This window comes from Theropithecus gelada, chromosome 2, assembly GCF_003255815.1.
Source record: "Theropithecus gelada isolate Dixy chromosome 2, Tgel_1.0, whole genome shotgun sequence".
NCBI lineage: Eukaryota > Metazoa > Chordata > Mammalia > Primates > Cercopithecidae > Theropithecus > Theropithecus gelada.
Genome location: NC_037669.1, coordinates 28,966,146 through 28,987,764, shown reverse-complemented (window position 1 = coordinate 28,987,764; position 21,619 = coordinate 28,966,146). Strand labels below are relative to the sequence as shown.

At 36.9% G+C, this 21,619-nt stretch overlaps 1 protein-coding gene across 2 annotated transcripts in view; it reads left to right on the top strand.

Moving 5' to 3' along the window:
- Positions 1–21,619, top strand: part of MORC1 (MORC family CW-type zinc finger 1) — a 160,751-nt gene that overhangs the window by 114,417 nt on the left and 24,715 nt on the right. The window contains exons 18-23 of one of the 2 annotated variants that reach the window (XM_025376524.1): positions 3,355–3,417; positions 5,126–5,371; positions 5,552–5,623; positions 9,586–9,690; positions 17,854–17,923; positions 20,022–20,088. In XM_025376524.1, coding sequence (XP_025232309.1) covers positions 3,355–3,417; positions 5,126–5,371; positions 5,552–5,623; positions 9,586–9,690; positions 17,854–17,923; positions 20,022–20,088 — 623 coding nt within the window. The remainder of the gene's footprint in view (positions 1–3,354; positions 3,418–5,125; positions 5,372–5,551; positions 5,624–9,585; positions 9,691–17,853; positions 17,924–20,021; positions 20,089–21,619) is intronic. The other variant, XM_025376525.1, reaches the window with a different exon arrangement.

Below are 21,619 nucleotides of genomic sequence, written 5' to 3'. Positions count from 1 at the left end.
ACATTTTTTAAAACTCAATGAAAAAAGTCATTTTTATGCAAGAAGATTCTAAAACAGAAATATAAGGATTTGTGAAGAGATGCTGAGACTGTAGGAGACAATGAAATAAAACATAATTTTCAGAACTTAAAGAAACAGAAGAAATGAAATCATACAATTGGAAAGAACACAAGGCAAATTATCATTTTGGTAAGGACAGTGGGGATATAGAGCAAAGGTCACAAACTATTACCCATAGGCTAAATCCAGTCCACCCCCTGTTCATTTATGGCCCACAAGCTGAAAATGACTTTTACATTTTTAGATGGTAAAGAGAGAAAGAGGGAGAGGAGAGACAGAGAGAACACTGACCTGCAAAACTATTTTCTATCTAACCTTTTACAGAAAAAGTTTGCTGTCCCCTGGTGTAGATGATAAAAGTAAAAAGCAAATAAAAATAATAGAAATTAGGAAAGAATTGCTCACAATTAATTACACAGAAAATGATAATGATAGAAGTAAGAAGGAGACACAATATTTACATAATTTGAATACCCAGAGAAAACAGAATAATGGAAGAACACATTTTTAAAGATATAAATCAGGCATGCTTTTCAGGAAAAGGGTAAAACTTGAAGCTACATGTTTGAAATGGTATGCTACACAATAGGGAAAAACTGCCCCCAGAATAGTCAATAGTAAGATGTATATTATAATAAAATTACTCGACTGTAAAAAATATAGATTCCTTTGACCAACAGGTATAAACATCAAGTCACCTATAGGGACAAAACAGTTCACTTTGGCTTCAAACTTCTCTAAAAAAAAATCAGCTCCAGGTGATGAAGTAAAAACTGTAAGATCCTCATGGAAAGGAAGTGTGAACCAAGACTTTTATATTCACTAAATTACTCTTCACATAAAAAGCCTATAGGTAAATAGTTTTAAAAATAGGAAAGAACTGGGTATGGTGGCTCACGCCTGTAATCCCAGCACTTCGGGAGGCCGAGGCGGGCGGATCACAAGGTCAAGAGATGGAGACCATCCTGGCCAACATGGTGAAACCCAGTCTCTACTAAAAATACAAAAATTAGCTGGGCATGGTGGTGTGCGCCTGTAGTCTCAGCTACTTGGGAGGCTGAGGCAGGAGAATCGCTCAAACCCGGGAGGTGGAGGTTGCAGTGAGAGGAGATTGTGCCACTGCGCTCCAGCCTGGCGACAGAACAAGACTCCATCTCAAATAAATAAATAAGTAAATAAAATAAAATAAAAATAGGAAAGAACTCAGGAAATACTCTCATGGTCTCTTTTTGAGGAAACTACCAGGGATCAAACTTCAACCAGCAAGAGATGTCTGAAAATTCTACAGCAAAGAACTGGATGTAAGCATTGACTGTATTTAATTAAAGCAAAAAGCCTAAAATATATGTGACATTAAACACCAGACTGAGTGTAAATACCCTGGCAATGTAAAAATAATTCGGCTAACAAAAAAGGAAAGGCAAGGGTGATAGAAGGGGAAAAGTAGTTTGATGTTTTCCTCAACTGTAATAGGAGACCAAGAGGTGTCATTTATTTGATTTCAACATACTTCTTAGTACTAAGTTAGACACTGGGAAGGATCATACTGTTGATAAATATCAGGGGAACAAAATGGGGAAGAGAAAATAAATTTTGCCACTGTTCAGAGTAGGAAATACATAGATCCTGTCTAAAGACAGAGAAAACTAAAAATATTATATGAAGTTATCACCATAATGGAGGTCACCAGAAAAAGAGAAAATACTATGTATCATTAAAAACTTAAATTATAAAAGTAAAGGATAAAATAAAACGGTTGAACCAATATCAAACGTGTATATGATGTCAATAAAGCAATAATTACAAGTGATATATGAAAAAAAGAGACAATCATACTAGAAATAGGAAACTTTAACTTACTCTTAGCTCAGGGATACCTAAATAATCAATAATAATAATAGCAATATACATATAATTTTATCTATCTATCTATCTATTTATCTATCTAAACTCTGCACTCAAAATAGAGTATGTATTTCTTTTCAAGTACTCTTGGAATAATCACAGGATGACTATATGCTAGGCCACCAAAAAGCCTGGCAGAGACAATTTAGCAGTGTCTATCCAAATTATAAATGCTGTACCTTTTGACCCAGAAATTTCACTTTTGGAAATTGAGTATATGGACATATTAACCCAAATGTGAAATTACCTATTTACTAGGTTGGTCACTGCAAAATTGTTTGTATAGTAAAAGATTAAGAAGATCCAAATGTCAATCAACAGACCTGGTTAAATACATTTTTTTTTGCAACAATACACTGGAATACAACAATACAGCTGTAAAAGAGAATAAGAAGCTCTTTATGTACTAAAGAGAAAGACCTCTAGGATATATCCTTAAATAAAAAGGCATGATGCAGACCGTGTGTATAATATACTACCATCTTTCCCTGCCACAAAAAGTGGGAAAAATATATATATATACACACACACACACATATATATATGCTTGTATATATGAAATATAAACAGATCTCCAGAAACATTGAACAAGATGGTGGTATCAGTGGTCACATGTTAATGGAATATGAATTAGACAAGTGGAGACTGAAGTAGTAAAGAGGCTTCATTTTAATATACTTCTAAAAATGTGTTGTCACATGTGACTACATTACCTCTATAAACATGTAGAGAGGAACAATGCCATGAGGGCATAGAAGATAAAGCAATTAATTATCCCTTGGGGAATTGGAGGAGACCTTCAGGATAGTTATCTGAACTGAGACCTGAAGGATGAGTGGAATTTGACAAATGGACAAGTTTGGAAAAGTCATTTCAGGCCAAAGTATGGAAACATGAAAATAAGCCTGAGGAATAGTAAATGTGATTGGGCACTGACTGCATTAGGGACATGGGCAGGGTCAGTTTACCCTCAAGAGTCCATTGAAGCTGATGCCCAGAGCTCTGAACTAGACAGTGCTGCTGCCTAAGGTCAGGATTCCTTCCAGACCCGGGACCCTGTAGGTGGGGAACAGAGAGTCTTGAGAGAAAAGAGACAAGGGCTGTGGAGGCTGGACACGAGACTCAGTTCAACAGAGCAATGCCTTGTTCAAAGACATTTGATCCATAATGCTTCAACAAACCATTGGATTTTCTTGCACTGTCTTGTCACTACTAATCAGAACATTACTGCAGTATATCTAAACTTAAATGCAGTCCTTGAACAATTATTCATGAGGGTTTGCTATCTTGACCTTTCTTTAAGAAACGGAGAATGCTGAATTATTACCCTATGCCAACTGAAGGTTATTTTTACTTACATTTGCCTTAATGGTTTGTTTTCCCATAAAGCCTCAATTTATACCAGTGGACGAAATCACTGTCACTTCCACCTGCCTAACTTCAGCAAATAAGGTGAGTAATTAATGTAGGATTAAGCAATTTATGTCATGTTTTAACCATGTGAAGGGTAAGCCTTATCGAGGGCCAACGGTCTTCATGGTTTATGAGGTTCACACAGTGAAGCACTAATAGATTTTAACTGCCATTATATTCTTGTTAGAGTGATACATGTTTATTAGGGATAAGTTAGAAAATAAAACATAAACAAAATTTAAATCACCCATTATCTTCCTTCCTGTGCATAATAACCTTTTAAAATGATGTATTTCTTTCCAGTACTTTCTAGGGATATATACATATATGTTTTTTGTCTACGGATGTGTATTTGCCTAGAAATATGTTGTATATATAGTTCCTATGTCATTTCTTGTGTTTGCTAAATGTCATATTACATTCTATTCCTCAAATGTCTGTTCTTATGTAGAATTTAAAATTTAGAGAGGAACATTTTTGAGCCTTTAGTTAGAGCTTCTCAGTTATATCAGTCGCACACAAAAATATGGAACTCTTTATAATTTTAATTATTCACATTTCTTAACAGGCAGATGATGGGATTTATAAACTCAGACAACCTTTAAATAAACAGATTTCTGATATACATAATGTATTTTGTATCTTTGGCATTTCTTTACCATTCGCTTTAAATACTGGAACAGTTGTTTCCATCCTGTCTTTTTAGTTTATGTGTGTGTGTTTTTAATTTGCACCTTCTGCTACTATATCGAGGAATCAGAGACCAATAAACCCAGTAATAAGTTGGAGCTGGTATAGTCTTATAATCCAGCTCCCTCCTTTTATAGTAATTTATCTAAGATCACCACATACCTGAATTGCAAAACCAGACCTAGAACCTACCCGTTTTATAATAAATTATCACCAGAGTCTGAGAGCAAGATGAAGAAAGGGATTCTTCTGGAGTGGAAAGCAGTAAAAATCACCTGCAAGTAACTTGCCATGGGAAATAGATTGTAACATGTCATTGTAAGTCCTCTGTAATAATAACATTGTCTCATGCCTTGAGATTTGACTTAGCTATGAACAAACTAATATACTGTATCATAACTTTACAAAATGGTGGTGGTTTATGTGAAGGAAAATGGGAGCTAAAGAGTTTCATTGAGCCCTCAGCACTGTTGCGGAGAGGGTTACTTGACTCGTGGACGCTAGGCTATGGAGGATAATGATATGCTTAGAATAACTAGAATGTCACTCGGTGCTCTGCCCTCAACTCCTCTCCTTGTAATAGTTATTTTTGGTTTCTTACAAAAGAGAATAGGCTCTAACAAGCAGGCACGTGTATTCTAGATCTCTTAGCAAATGCATCTTTCATTGACTGCAGTAGCAGCTAGCAAGGGGCAGGAAGCAGGATGTGAATGTGGATAGGGATGAGGACCAGCCTTGTTTGCAGCAGGGAGCCAAAGGCAAGTGAACCTCTATTGGGATGAAGTCAGAATGCACAGTGTGTTCTCAATTGCTGGGCTTTTTTATCCTCAAAATCAGATTTCTTGACCCAGCACAACTTTGCAGCTATTTAGGAATCAAATTCTTAATAAGCCATTGTGGCATTATACATTTGCTAAAGTTGTTTCTAAACTTTTGATTTTTAAACTTTTTATTAGTAATAAGAAATACCTATTATAATGAGGTTATGAGAGAAGTGGTGATTAATTATAAATAAGCTATCTACCAAAAAATAAAAACATGTTCTTTGTTATTTAAGGAAAATACCAAAACCCAGAAAATCAGGCTTTTGGGCGATGACTTGAAGCATGAATCTCTTTCATCCTTTGAGCTTTCAGTGAGCCATAGAGGACAGAAAAGAAACATAGAAGAGACAGACTCTGATGTAGAATATATTTCAGAAACGAAAATTATGAAAAAGTCTATGGAGGAGAAAATGAACTCTCAACAGCAGAGACCTCCAGTAGCTCTGCCAGAAAATGTCAAACTAGCTGAGAGATCCCAGGTATTATCATTGTTTCTTGTTCACAAAACAATTCACTTATTCTGGAAATAGCATTTCGTCAAGGTTTTGCTTCATCTTCACATTTTAAGACACTCAAATTATAAAATATACATTGCAATCTGTGTTTCCTGGACAAGGTCCCAATTTCTAATTTTTTTTCTGTATTCTCTGTTTTGAAAGAAAAGTCAGATTGCTAATATTACCAGTGTCTGGAGAGCTCAACCAACTGAAGAGGCCCTGAAGGATGCCCAGGTGGGAAAAGGCTTTTAAATTTGTATTTAAGGGAGAAATATTCATATAGGATAAACCTTTAATCTTTAAGTTTTGCATTCAATGCTTTATAGGAAAAATGCTTAGCTAAATCATACATATTGTTACCCTGTAATCAAGGTTCTGAAAAAACTGGGATATAATGTATTACTAAGTGTTGAGAGTCATGTTAACAAATGCACCACTCTAGAATTTTCATGTGTACAGATGAGTTTATTTCTTTGAAAAGAATCACAACACATTTATTCTTACAGAGTTGCCATTATTTAATTCTTTTTTTTTTTGAGGATTTGCCCTCAGATTCAGTTTATAACAATATGAATGCCTACAACTGAATGGGCATTTACCCTGTGCTAGGTTCAGTGCTGAATGATTATAGACATCATCTCAATAACTTTCATTTTTATATCTTTTTAAGCCAAAATTTACTGCCTAGTTTATCTACCTTGTCCATCACATTTGACTTCTAATGCCCTTTTACTATTTCCACAAATTAAATTCAACCTTAAAGGGTAGATATTGTTCACCATAGGAAATATTCAAATGAACTGCTATAGGCTCTGAAAGCCATAAACTTACTTAATTAGCAAATATCTGCTGAGTTCTACCCAGTGTAAGACATTGGATTAGTCGTGGTGGGAGGCAAGATCTTTTATGCATGATCCTTTCCAAAGGAATTATTTTGAATAGTAGTTACATTATAGAAATCTCTCACACATTCCTTATAATATCTTTGGCAAATGGTATACAGACTCTCTGAAAATCTTTAGTAAAAATCCTTACTTCCTAAGGCAGCCTTTCCTTAATACCATTTTTTGGGTAGCTCATCCTCTTAAAGTATTTCAAGTCCATTTTCCTATAATTTTGAAATTTTTGCCCAAATCTTTTCTTGAGACTATATGAGCCAAGCTGCATCTGTTTACAACCTACAGAATTTCAAGTTTTTTGTTGATTTGAATTATGTATTGTACTTGAATGTAACATTTTATATATTCAGCAGATATTCAACCCTTGCTGTGTTCGAACTCCTGCATGTTATCACTTCATAATCATGTATCTTTTAACTCAGAATTCCAGAAAGACTCATTAGCTGTGCAATTTCAAGATTTAGGATTTGTCAGTTTATTGTATAGATATGTTACATGCTCTAAAAACATACAGTCCATTGAGAAGTTGAGAGTGTGTCCAAGTGTTAGAACAAAACATTTTAGACATTAAATACAGGGACTCACTCAGTATGCACATGCATGTGTGTGTGCATAAACATATAATATGTAAAGCTATATGAAGCAATATACACACACTTCATGTAGATATATATACTTATACCAGTATATACATAGATGTGTCTGTATATGTATAATTTTACTATGTGCCATTCAGTATGCCAGTCACAGGAGATTTGGGAATAAAACCACATATGGTTTCTGCCACCATCAAACTTACAGTCTAGTGATAGAGACAGACACCCAATAATTACAGAGACAAACGTCAACTGCTACTATGGCAGTTTTTATGACACAGTAGCATGAGTGTTTATAATAAGGGTTTTTGATTCTGGTAGGACAGGAACATCTTCCCAGAAAATATGGTAACTAGCCTTTTAGGATTGAAATGTAATTACATTGGTAAAAGGGGAGGAAAAGCACTTCTAAGCAATGGAAAAAGAGGAAACATGGTGAATATGAAGAACTTTAAAAAGACAAGTAATCTATGGCAGGGAAAAGAGATGGAAAGGGACTGTGGTGTGAAGGAGTAGGGCAGGTCCTATAGGCTACCCATAAGGGGTTTTGCATTTATCCTGTAAGTAATGGGAAACCATTGAAGAGTTTCAAGCAGGGAAGTGACATGACCAGAGTTTTCTTTAGTGAAGATTGCTTTGGCTGAGTATAGAAGAAAGGTTAGTAGAGAGCAGAGTTGTTGGGAAAGACAGTCTCAGGGGTATAGCATTTTGGCCTCCACCTTGCTGCATAAGAATGGACCTTGAGCCATTCTCTTACCAAGAGATGAAGACCACACATGGCCTATGCTGGGTTTATTGCCTTGTATGGAAATATTTTCTCTGTTGCAAGTCCAGTGTATGTTCTTTTGTTCTACTTAAATGTGTGTGTCACATGAAACCTTGGTCAACCCCACTGCTATATCTGTCTTCCTTAGGGAGGGAACACAGCATCTTTCTCCTGTAGTATGAGAAGGGTGCATGTAGCCAATTGTCCAGCATTGGCTGATGGGGGAGCCTGCTGGGCATGGGGGACTGATACACACTTCTGAGGCTGATCTTGCTCTTCTCTATGTGAGTAAAGCATTGTTCCATCTAGTGCCTGACTGCATTGTGTTTTCTTTGGCAACTCCAATAAGCAAGATACTATAGGCAGAAGTTTTGAGACTCCTCCTCTGGAACTGATAACCAGTACATGGTGTTTCTGTTTCACAGATAATGCTTAACAAAAGTGAATGTGGGCAGAGCAGTTAGGAGACTTGACCGTGCTCTGATGGAGAGATCACAGTGGTGTAGGCTAGGATGATGGTGATGGAGGAGGTAACACTGCCCTTTCCTGGGGGCTGTCTTTATTGGATATAGAGGATCATGTAGAGGAAAACGCAGAATGACTACAGAATTTTGAGCTCTTTCACCAGGTTGAATGGTGATTCCATTAATTGAAATTGGTCATTGTAGAAGGTGACTGGGCTTCTGGAGAACAGCATGAGTTCACCTTACATAGTTTGAGACTTCCAAGAGGATGTGCCAAGTGAAAAGTCATAAACATGAGTCTGGATTTCAGAGGTGAAGTTTAATAGGAGACAGTCTTGTGAGGTATTTACATGCCTAAGGATGAATGAGGTTGAATGGGTAAGAAGAAAAGAAGGACTAGATAGAAACTTGCAGAATTTTAGCATTTTGTGGCTAGCTACGAGAGTACAGCTGTGCACAGATGATTGTGAAGGAATTGCCAGAGCAGTAAGAGAAGAAACCAGGAATTTACTATTTCATTAAAACCAAAATGGAGGAAAAGGGTGATTTGAAGAGAGACTGTCACAAAGGCTAAATTCTGTTGAGAAGCCATCTCAACTGGCCAAAGACCTAAAAATTGTCTGTTGACTTAATGATTTAGAGGTAAGAGGGATGATCTCAGGAATATTTTTGTTGTTGGAGTAGAAAGAGTAGAAACCAGATTATAGATTCATGCAAAAGTAATTGCTGTTTTTGCCATTAAAAGTAATGAATTTACCGCTAAGTGGAAGATGAAGAAATGGAGACAGATTGCATATCAGCTCTTAGAAAAATAAGCTAATATCCCAGGCATGGTGGTGGGCGCCTGTAATCTCAGCTGCTCGGGAGACTGAGGTAGGATAATCGCTTGAAACTGGAAGGCGGAGGTTGCTGTGAGCCAAGATCGCACTACTGCATTCCAGCCTGGGTGACAGAGCGAGACTCCATCTCAAAACAAACAAACAAACAAAGATAGAAAGATAAGCTAATTTCATTCCAGAAGACATTATATATTTAAGAAAATCTAGAAATCCCCATTTTCTCCTGGATAAATCAGGAGATTGTGAAATTCTTTATAAGCACTTGAAAAATTAATTTAATCAGGTTTTAAACTGTAATTGAAACAATGTTTGATTACTCGAGGATTATTTGTAGTAAATTTCTAATATCCTGTCCAATAAACACACTAGGCATTACCACCAACAGAGAAGGTTCAGGAAATATAATTAATTTTAATATTAACCTAAGCAGCATGGAATTAGGAAGGCAGATATGCTCTGAGTAAATCTTACCACGTGCTTATCATATACAAAGATCAGAAATTGAATTTTCGCTATATATCCTACAAAAGTCTACAGTATGTAGAGGCAGAATGAAGAGTGAAGGTAGCTTAATGGTACCATTGATTGCAACTAATCCTTGTATTTTTTTTTTTGTTAATTCCTTGGTATAGGCCGCTTTTTGGGAAATGAAAAAGAAGCAGAGTCTGAACTTTGTAGAGGAATGTAAGGTGTTGATTGAAGATGACAACAGCAAGAGTGATTCAGATATTATCCTGGTGAGATAAACTACACACTAAATGACACCTTGACATTTTCATATTCACAAAGGTTAGAGGGATCTGTTAGTGCCTCAAAGTAATGGAAACATTTAGTTGGATAACCTAGTTTTTAGATGAAGAAATAGGACTCAGAAAAGTTTAAGTTACTTGCTCAAGGCTACATAAACTAGTAGAGATACATCTGGAACTTACGCATCTCCACCCCTAATCCACGGCCCCTTTCTGTTTTAGTTATCAGGCTAAGAAAGCCTTAATATATATGTAAATATACAAAAATTTACAAAAGTTATATATATAACTTGAAGGTCATTGTGAAAACTCATTCCCAAATCTGAAGAATATGATCCTTTCTATAATTTGTAATTTGGACTCTCACCAGAAGGTTTACTTCTGAATTGACTTAAATTGGGCAGAGGAAAGTCTACTCAAGGATTATGGGCATGCTCCCCATTTTCTCCTTTAAATAATGTGTTCCTATTTCTAACTTGATAGTTGATATCAAGGAGTACCTGTCTGGGCTCCTGTAGAATCGAGTTGCTTTGCCTTCACTAAACCAAACGTAAAAAGCCCTTGGTGTTTAGGAAGAAATGATTCAAGGACTTACTATATGAGAAATGTTTCATCTGTGAAGCCATGGTGTTCATTATGTTACATAGTGTCCTTTCTGTTAAAAAAAATCACTAAAAGTAATTGACACATGAGAATTTAATGTCAGGGAAAAAATCTGATATTTTCTTTTATCTGAATGTAAATTTTATTACTCATTATAGTTTCCTTTTTACGTTGATTGCCAAGAAGCTTATAGCTAAACTTGAACCTGCGTAAGAGCAACTACAGTAGCCTAGATGGTTCTATTTTTGACATGATAAGTGAGAGTATTTAGAAAAGGACATGGCCTCTTTGGACATGTCTTTAGGGTAAGGTCCCTCAAAATGCTATGTAGAATTGTGGATTAGGTTTAAATTGCACTTGTGCCAGTGAGAGACATATCACTTCTGACTTTAGCTTAATTTATGATAATGTCCTTCACCAGAAAATTATTGTCACAAGGTACATGACATAACTATAATGAAGGTTTTATTTAAAAGTTGTTTCATTTTGGAAAAATTTAAACATAGTGCAACCATGGGAAGTGTGCCCATTTCCCGGCTCCAGTGGTTATCAACTCATGGCCATTGTTGTTTCATCCATATCCCCTCCCTGCCCCCATTACTCCCAGACATCGTATCATTTCATCCAGAAACTGTAATCATTTGAAGAAGCCATTTGAAGGGATGTTAAAAAGGTATAGACATGATTTGTGAATGGGAACAGAAATAGCCTCACTACTAACAGTGAAGAACAACTAAATGAAAAAAGTAAACACCAAAGTATTTTCAAAAGGAAAAGGGTCAAAATTTAATCAGAGGCTAGAAAGAAAGACACAACTGCAACTGGTGTTGTAAATAATGCCACCTCTCTTGACCTCTTCAAAGCAAAATGTAATATAGTTGTACCTGTGAATATTACTATTCACCACTTGCTTTTCAGAAGTTTCAAAGTCTGTGTGAGTTTTCATGTAGCCTTTACTTTGTCACCTCTCTCAGCTTTGCACAGAGCTTTTGGCAAGTGCCTTTTCATGAATTAGAGATGGCATTTATATTTAAAATATTGTCTTTTTAGGTAGTAGTTCTCAAGTTCTTATATTACTGTGTGTAGCTATGTGGTATGATTTGTGTCTCTGTGATCCTAGCAAGATGTCTGTTTTCATACTCATGGTGTCTAATTAACTTGGATAAACACGTATTATCCAGAGATGCACATTAATTTCTGTTTGGCTGGAGTTGCAATAATGCAAGTAGGAAATAATTGCTCCTCAATGTTGTCTGTCTGTACTTTCTTAAACCTAGAAATTAAAAAAAGATAATCCCATCCCCCACGCTCCTTCCTAGTTATCTTCTAATTATAGCATGTATCTGTGTGCATGTGTGAGTGTGTGTGTGCCCCTGTGTCTATTAAATTTCAAGAAGGAAGGCACTCAGTGCTAATGGTGGTGCAGGAAGTTGTCACTTAAGAAAGAATAATTAGCTACCACAAAAGACTCCCTCCCCTGACCCCCAAATGTGGCATTTATTATTTTGGCAAATTTACTGGATGTGGGACCCAGGGTCTTATTTTAGGTGTAAAAAACTAAGAAAACTAAGAAATATAGTATATTCAGCACACCAAAGAAACTTCATCTCACAGGGATGACTTCACGTTATCCAAATTCATAAAACTGTTGTATTATAGCATAATATCAGTTTAGTTATTTAAAAGATAAATACAGCCTCAGTTCAATTGGAAGGCACATATTGACTTAAGCTATGCATTCTGTCCCATTATGCCCATCTGCGTGGGCTGGCCTATTATAATCTGACAGTTGCTGGTGAGCTGGGTGCCTGAATATTTAAAAGGCATCCAGCTAAGACAGCCTGCTGTGTCCACCTCCCCAAGAGACATGACGGAGATGATGTTACCAATGCAACTATAATACTAAAAGAGCACTGACTCTGGGAACCTTTGCCTTATTCCTGCCTGTGCTTCTATAACTGTTTTTTTCATGCTTTCAGGAGAATAACTCCATTCTGACTGGCAGATTTGTTTTTGCTATGTTAATAAAATTAATAAATGTCTATCAGTCTGCCCTTTGAAATGTTTTTTTTTTTTTTTCATATTAAGGCACTTTATTTTTCTTTGTTCCATGTTTCAGGCAACATCTCACTCTGGTTCTTGTACTTATAGTTATGCAATTTCAAGTGAAATGACAAAAGTATTTGTTACTTTCCAGATTCATATTTAACCCTACCATTGCTGATTATTTCAGCCATCTGATCGTTCATTCTCCAAAATTATCTCACTGCTGTGGCTTACTGTTATGTTTTATTTGTTTTCCTAACTTCTTCTCTCCCTACCACCACTGAGCCCCTCAATTCTTGATTGAATGCTCTTCTTATTACTTTTATTCTAAGGCCTGTGATCTATTGAAGGGATTTTTTATTTTTTTATTTTACCTTTAAAATTTTTTTGAGACAGAGTCTCCCTGTGTCGCCCAGGCTGGAGTGCAGTGGCACAATCTCCACTCACTGCAAGTGATTCTGTTGCCTCATCCTCCCGAGTAGCTGGAATTACGTGTGCCACCACATCCAGCTAATTTTTGTATTTTTGATAGAGACGGGGTTTTGCCGTCTTGGCCAGGCTGGCCCGAACTCCTGGCCTCAAGTAATCCACCTACCTTGGCCTCCCAAAGTGGTGGGATTACAGGCATGAGCCCCATGCCCGGCCTTATTGAAGCAATTTTTAAAAACCACATTCTTCTTGTTTCCTCTTTTCCCAGTGGGGACAATCCTTATTTTCTGATCATTTCTAATGTCTGGCACTTTGTTCTGCACCATGCCTCCCATTTAACATGCTCCAAATCATTCATGTGGTATGGAGCTTCATTTGTCACATCTCTAGTTACTTCTGCTCATATTCTTTGTTGGTATTGCTTCCACAGCATTTTTTCTTTTTCTTTTCTTTTCTTTTTTTTTTTTTTTTTTTTTTTGAGACGGAGTCTCACCCTGTTGCCCAGGCTGGAGTGCAGTGGCGCAATCTCAGTTTACTGCAAGCTCCGCCTCCCAGGTTCACACCCTTCTCCTGCCTTAGCCTCCCAAGTAACTGGGACTACAGGCACCCACAACCACACCCAGCTAATTTTTGTATTTTTAGTCAAGGTGGGGTTTCACTGTGTTAGCCAGGATGGTCTCGATCTCCTGACATCATGATCCGCCTGCCTCGGCCTCCCAGAGTGCTGGGATTACAGGTGCCAGCCACCACACCCGACCACATTTTTTCTTTCTGATATTTATGCTTGGCCTTTTAGCCAGTGTAGGCCATTCATTTTCAAAGTCCATGCAACGAGCGTGTTCTTGGCAAGACCTTGCACATCATTTGGAGCTGTAGAAGTTTCCAACTGGGATTTGGTTAAAGCTCCAGGCATTTTCTGGAGATTTAAAAAACTGCCAGGAAAATAATGAGCAGTTTTTCTCTAAAAAATCTTAATCCTCTTCCAAATGCTCTAGATAGCCTCTCAGTTGTTCCTTCGGAGATATTTGGTATGGGACTCTGCGTTTCAGCAAACTTCTTATTTTTCATAATCTTGTTAGCACAGCTACAGCCCTCTCCACCATTTTAGGGTAGCCAGGGTGGTCCATATTTGTTATCTCTGACCCTGTAAAGCTGAATTGTCCAGAAATTCATGTGTGTGTGTGTGCGCACAGGCATGTGTATTCTAGTAGAGTCGGTCTTTTCTCTTTCTGTGTGGCCATGATGAAATTCAGGTACTGTTCTTCCATCATCTCATGTCACCTCTTCATAACCTGAGAGGCAAGTATTCTTTTCACCCCTATTTTACAGATGGGGAAAATTAAACTCACTAAAGGTCACACTGCCAGGAGGTGGGCACCTTGAGCCCCAGCTGTCAGACTTTGCTCCTCCTTGTGTAATCACTCTTCGTGTGACATCTCCCTTTACCTCCCACCTTCATAACTGTCCCCTACATCCATTCAATCAGCCCATTCCACTTGGGTCAGTTGAAGTACCTAAATACACTTTACTCAGGCATGAGAGTTTCAAGGTCTACCTATATATTGCACTGGCTAACATTCAGCATTTTGGCTTGTGTTTCCAAAGTTTTTTAGATGGGCCTCTCCAGCCAAGTATCTTGAATCAATTTTAAAAGACCAATCCATCATCCATGCCTTGCCCAGATTAAGCTCTCTTAAGCCCATTTCTCTCTGTATTCACCCTAAATCTGACCTAAACAATGTGTTAATAGTTCTTTTCTTCTAACACCCAGCTTTTGTCCTTCTAGTCAAGCTAGAGTCCAGTCATAGTCATGAGGCTCATCTTCTTGGGGTCTCCACTAGTTCCTAGCTTCTAAAAAAGAAAGTATTTTTCTTGTCCAAGATTATTACTCTAGCAATATGGTTGTGGTCATAACTTTACCACCAACCCCTTCCATGAGCTGTTGTTGCTTTACCTTTGGCCTCCAGAAGATCTACCCTTTATAAAACCATCAGGTCTCATGAGAGTTACTCACTATCACAAGAACAGCACAGGAAAAACCCACCCCCATGATTCAATTACCTCCCACTAGGTCCCTTCTGTTACGGGATTATGGGATTATGGAATTATGGGATTATGGGAGCTACAATTCAAGATGAGATTTGGGTGGGGACACAGCCAAACCATATCAGCAGGACTTTGAACTTTTCACCGTAATACTTTCTGGCCCACACTAGAAACCCAATGTTAGTGAATAAATACTGAGTGAAGGGGAGGGCCTGGAACATAATGTTAACTGCGGATGAGTGCAAACAGAAGGAGTCTTTGAAGTTGGCCAAAAGGTATTTACTGGTCTTATAGCCCTTATGGCTCCTTCATAATAATAAGTGCTTGAAGTAGGCGTGGAGGGGTAAGGGAGTAGAAGTATGAAATCAGATAAAGTGATATTACCCAGTTTTTAAGTTTCCTTAACAGCAATGAAATTAAATAGGTGTTGCACAGCTGCCTGTGGTATGTTCTTTTTTTCAGCTGACTTATTTATGATTTATTTATCTTCTTAAGTAGATACTTTACAAAATTGAGCATGCGGTATTATGTTGATCCATTGCATCCCTTGGAGAACTGACAAATCCCACCCTGCTCATTGTTAACATAATTTTAATTAAGACGTCTTAAACTCTATGTTAAGACTTAACTATAATCTCACTTACTTTGTGTGAGGTGTTGTCTATTTCATGATATAGGTAAAAATCTCAGGCAAGAGGTTTCCTCCAGCTTCAGAATATGAGATACAGTTAAGCCTAAGTGACTGAAGAACATTTCTATAAGGAAACCAATTAATGTAAATGAAAGACCTTTGTAAGTAAGATCAAATATACAAGCAATGTAATTGAAAAAACAGCTGTGTGTTTTCTTGTCTCATCTTGAAAAAATTCAGACTTTCAACTATATTGTAATAGAAGGTAGCATCCTATAAAATCAGATTTACACAATGTTATTTCAAAGAAAATACTGTAGGCTTTAAATCATTTATCCAAAAATCTTTTAAACATTAGAATAAAGATAATACAACAAAGGAAAAGAAAAGAAATTTTTCGTGTTATAGAGATGGCAGAGCTTTGTACAAGTAACATTTTTGGGGTAAGAGGGCATATCTGATCCTAGAAAAAACAGCCCTTCAGAGCTCAAAGCAGAGAACTAAACAATAGAATACAAACATAATTAATTTCATGAGGCTGTGTTAATAACACCAACAACAAAATTTCTTTTCTGGGAGTGCTGTCATTTTTGTTAACCTTGGATACTTTCATCTTGTCTGATTTTATCATAAAAGAAAGTTACCAAGAAAATTAACACGTTTTGATATAATCATCTTGGATTATAACAAAGTGCTTATAACAAAAGGCATTAAATAGTTCTTCTCATAAGCCTATCTTGTGGTTCCTATTAGCTATTGTTGATAATAGTCTATGCTGCTGCTTATAAACTGGTCCGAAAAAATCTTTAGTCTGAAGTTGGAGACACTTAATATCATGTAGATTTTCCTTATATATCAGCGCATCAGAAAAAAACTTTAAATTTTATGTTGATCAGAAGTAAATAAAGCATAGACTTTAAGGTCACTTTCAAGATGTTTTGCAAAATGAATCTTTAAAAATTACACGTTTTGATTACTTCCTGGGGCAGTCACTTATTTACAGTTTAAATACAAAACTTTTTTGAAATAGACAAAAGTAGCTTTTAAGTAGTCTTATTTCTTTCCCCCTTATCCATAAGGCTTTTCTTGCTGTTGATTTAGGTGAAATGGAAAATGGCAATGATAGACAGCTACACAGTTATTGTGTTGCTAGGCTACGTGTGTGCCCATTTAACCTGCTTCCTGAGAGAGCACAGTTTCCAGAATGCTATGTAAAAATACTCCTTTGTTTCCTGGGAGGGGGAAAAAAAGCAAGTTGACATCCTCTCTAGACCACATTTGTTTAGCAGGTTGGAGGGGGCACGAAATATGAAAGATATATCTACAATGAGCAAACTTGAAAAAAAACTGACAGCTCCCTGCAGATGGGGACATGGTTGTGTGCGTATCAGTGTGTGTTTAAGGGTCTTCAGAACAAGGAGCAGACAGGAGCTTTTGCCTTCTGCTTACTTGCTTTCTTTCATAACTGCCTGTTCCTCTACCTTCTCACAGATTTACAAAATACATAGAGGGAGCATTCTGGTTGTCTTTTCCTGAAGGCATAAACAGACACATTCTCTCTCTTTCTCTGTCTCTCATCTAAGGTATATTCCCAAAGTGTAAGTCAGCTTTATGTGAGCCTTGTAAAATGGATCTTAACAGAATTCCCAAAGTGATCATAGACCTGGCTTATGAATGGTGCACTCCACCCCTCAAATGTCCCCTATCCACTCCCACCCTCTCAGTCTCCCAATCGCACACGAACACATATCCATCCTCTCTCTCCAGGTGCCAGTAACCCTCCTGGCTCCAGCAATCAACACACTAAGGCTCTGCAGCCCCTTTCAGGCAACTTGCCTGGGATTCTGTCAGAAGATGAGATATCCCATCCCCCAGTATTCCAGGTCAACTCCCCGTCCCCATCTCCTTATCTATTATGCTTTGGAACTACAGGCCCCAGCCCCAAACTCTCCCAAGTTTTCATTGCACGGATGCTGAACTCCTACTCTGTCTGCTTTGCAGCAACCAGAGGTACCCTAAGCTTCTTCAAAACAATAGAGGCTCAATGATTGTTTCTGGTGAATCAAATACTTGACCCATTTGTTGTAGACATTGTTACCTCCATGTGTAATACCAGTTTTTTAAATACCTGCACAAATATTAGTAGAAATACAAAAATCCCTTTAAAGAAATCAAATGAGTAAACATGACTATGATAATGCAATCATCCTTGAGATTTATGCCATTATTGTTTTGTACATGTACCATTTGTTCCCTTTATAACAAGTGCATAGCTTTACTGCTGCTAACATTATGATCTCTTTTCTGCTGGGGACACTGCTTTTCAAGGTCTTTTATCAGGTTTATAATATGTCCTATGTTTCTGTACAGTTTTAAATAAAGAGCTTATTTTTCAGGTTTCAGATAAAAGCAACACTGATGCTTCACCGAAACAAGAAAAAAAGGAAATTCCTCTGATAAACCAAGGTAAAAAAAATCAGCTCATATATATATATATATTAGCTATAATGTTTGAGGCATTTTCAATATGGCTTGACAGCCTAATATATAGATCAGAAGTTTGTCAGCAACTTGGATTTTAAAAAATTAAGTTTGTTGTTCTAGAAGTGACAGGAGTAGAGAGAGGGTGAGCTGCCAACATTGTGTGTTTTGGCGGAGCAGAGAGACACTTTCTGACTGAGGACAGTGTCCCCAGCACTGCCACGCTGCCTGAAATTTCCGTAGACTTATGCCACTCTCTGTCTTGAATTCTCATTCTAATGTTGATTAGGATGGAAATCAAGTCAATACTTTTCAAAATCTGTGTTGAAAATTATGATGATGACAGTTCCCGTGTTTTCATCTTTTAGTAACTTTTTGCTTTTCATGATTCTTCTGAGGTCCCTAAAAGTAGTTCAACAAACACGTTTATTAAATAGTTTCTTCATGTCCAGGTGATGTAATGTGTCTCAGGTAAAAGACTTGAACTTATTTAAGGCATGAAGTTGCCATCTTATAATATTCAATCCAGTAATAATTTCCTGGATAGAGAAGCTGAAAACAAACTGGATTCAAAATGTTTTATTTTCTTAGTGTTCATTGTTATTACTGTAATTCTTTTATTATGCATTCTAATATTATTACGCCATTATCTTTTTATTTTGATATTATACCATGGGACCCGAGAAGCACATCCATTATTTTCATTGTCTTTGTCTTATTTTGAAATAACTTTCAAAGATCTTAGTCTCAGCTCATTTGTTTTCATCATTCCTAATCCTTTTTTTTTATCAATCCATGTCATGGTTTTATGTTCTCTTTTGGTGGCATGTTTTTCCTTCCTTCATACTTTGTTGCTTAGGTAACCTAATCAGCTATTCATTCACAACTTTATGTTTGAGCCCATTAGTGAGGTCCCTAAGAAATCACACTTTTTCTTTTTCATCTTAATTACAATAATTTGCAATTCCACCATCAGGATTTTTTTTGTAAGGGTATCTTAATTTTAAAGCCAATCTTTTATAGACAGTTCAGACTACTACTGTGCCTTCAAGTATGGTTCTGTTGGATTTCCAAATTGTACTAGAAAAATTGCTAATGTAATTTTATCCTAAAATTAGTATTTAATTTTAAATACTCTTCCTAGGTTTGGCAGGAACAAATTGTGAAATGTTTTCAAATGACTGTTATTTTGAATTAGTTAGCTGTTGGGTTAAAAATTTTCACTTTGCATTGCACGTCAGTGAGTAAAACCAATGGTGCCTGCAGCATGGGTGGAAAACATCTGTCCATTCATTCTTTTTCCTTAAAAGGGTCAGGCAGATCCTCAGCCATTTACCCACCATCTAGAACTTTGCTTGTTGATGTCCTCTGCTACTTAGCCTTCAATAACCCTAAACTTGTTGGTAAAGGTTTACTTAGTGGAACAAGATATCTAGACAGTGAAAATAAAGACTTCTACATGGAAGACGGACACATTGACTCATTGCTTATACTGTCCCCAAGACACTCTTAGAACAATCCAAGTGGATCATAGAATTTCTGCTTTGCCATGAACTGGAAATAAATTACCAAACTCTGTGAACCTATAATTCTGAGGTCCTCTGAATGAGGAGACTAACTAAATGACTCTAGGTCTCTTCCCGCTTTAAAGTTCACCTTCCTACTGGAGACACATTTTGTATTGGGATCTGTCAGAATGTCTTTGAACCTGAACCCCAAATAGGAGAGAGTGGGATGTTAGGGGGAAGACGGTTGTCTTGGTAGAGGCTGGCGAAAGCAGGGAATCAAAAGTTCTGATCAGTACTCCAGGCTCTGGTAAAAAATGTCAATTTAAAAATTACCAAAAAAGAGTTACAGAGTCTCTTGGATAACTGTCTATACTACATAAACTTTATTTTGAAACATTATGAACTACCTTAAGAACATATTGTAAATCTCCTTACAATTGGTACAGTTTTATAAATGGATGTTTGAATACGAATCCATATTATACAGAGGTAGATAATGAACTGCTAACATTTCTTTTGGTTCAGTTTATTGTGTGATCATCCAAATGCGATTGTTTGTCTATGTTCTTTTGAAGAAAAACAGGAGCTGTGCAATGATGTTCTAGCAATGAAAAGAAGCTCTTCATTACCTAGGTGGAAAAGGTGAGTGTACTACAATTATACAAATTCCAAGTGAGTGCAATTATACTGCTGAAAAGTAATTATCAATGTTTAAATACAAGAAGAAAGAAAATAATAGCAACAAAAGCAATCAAGAATGGAACCAAATTTTACAACAGAGATATGAAAGAATTAGCAATACACCTTTCCCCCAAACCTTTTCATTTCTTTCATGAAGAGTTGGAAATAATGAAATGGAGCTGGCTTAACTTCCTACCCACAGCAAGTAACCAATTCAAATTACTTTAACGTAGTCAGAGAACTGAAAATGTCACACATATATAAGGTATGATTATGAAATCATTAACTGATTTTTTCCCCTGTGGTTCATTATCTTATTGTCATACATACATGTAATTATAATCATTGCATGCTAGAATTTTCTTGACATAAGAATTTTATCACTTTTAAAATGAAATCAGCTGAATGTTTTAGATATCCAATAGAATTAAAAGAATGTTTTCAAGGAAGCAAACCCTTATCCTCTGTTACACACCTAAGCTGCTTTCCAGGCGTTCAGACCCAGTTTCTCTGAATCCAAATCCTGTGCTCTTTGCATAGGAGCACATTGAGTTAAGAGCAAGAAAAAACCCTGCACTTGCTGACAGGGTAGTGAGTCAATCCAGCACTCATACCTCATCACCTTACTCTTCTACTCCAAAGCCTTTTCAGCCCCCACTACTTTTAAGGTAAGTTACAAACTCCTTAGCATGGCACAAATCCTCTTCTCTACTGCCTCTACTTTTAGCCCCCACTTTGCTTCCCAAAGGTTCTAAATTACTAGTAATTCTGTTTTATCACATCTCATCCCTTTGTCTGTACCACTTCCTTTACTTGAATGCCTCAGCAACTCATATGTCAGTGTCAGTCACCCTTTCATTTAAGTCTTAGTTCAAGTTTTCCCTTCTTTAGGGTCTTCTTGACTCTCCTCAGCAAACTCAGGTATTCACAGAGGCACTGTTGCAATGTTGAGATTGTATTGTAATTCGTTCAGTAGTTATTTGTTAAATTCTGTGTTCTGACACGCAGTGGTGAGCAGTGATCACAGTCAAATGGAATTATCTGTTTGAATCTCTGTCTTCCCATTGCATACAGGCTCCTAAAGGACAGAGGCCTTCTTGTCTTCTTCATAATTCTAAGCTTTTGAAAGATCTTCTCTGACAACTCCATCTAAAGTAGCCCACCCCATTTCTGATAAGCCACACTTTTATCATCCTGTTTTATTTTTTCAAGAAGTATATTACTATTTTAAAGTATCTCCTTTACCACCTATTTCTTTTTACCATTTTTTAATTGTAGCTTGCTTATTTTCTCTATTTTTCACTAGATGCCAGTGCACTCCATGAGAGTAGGGACTGTCTTGCTATTATCCCTGTGTCTCTAATATCCAGAATGACACTGACTCATATTTGGCACTCAATAATATTTGTTGGTTAAATAAGTGACATAATTTTTTTTCCCCAGTGCTGTTGCCAGGCCTTCCCATGGCCGATACTTTGACTTAGAATTATTT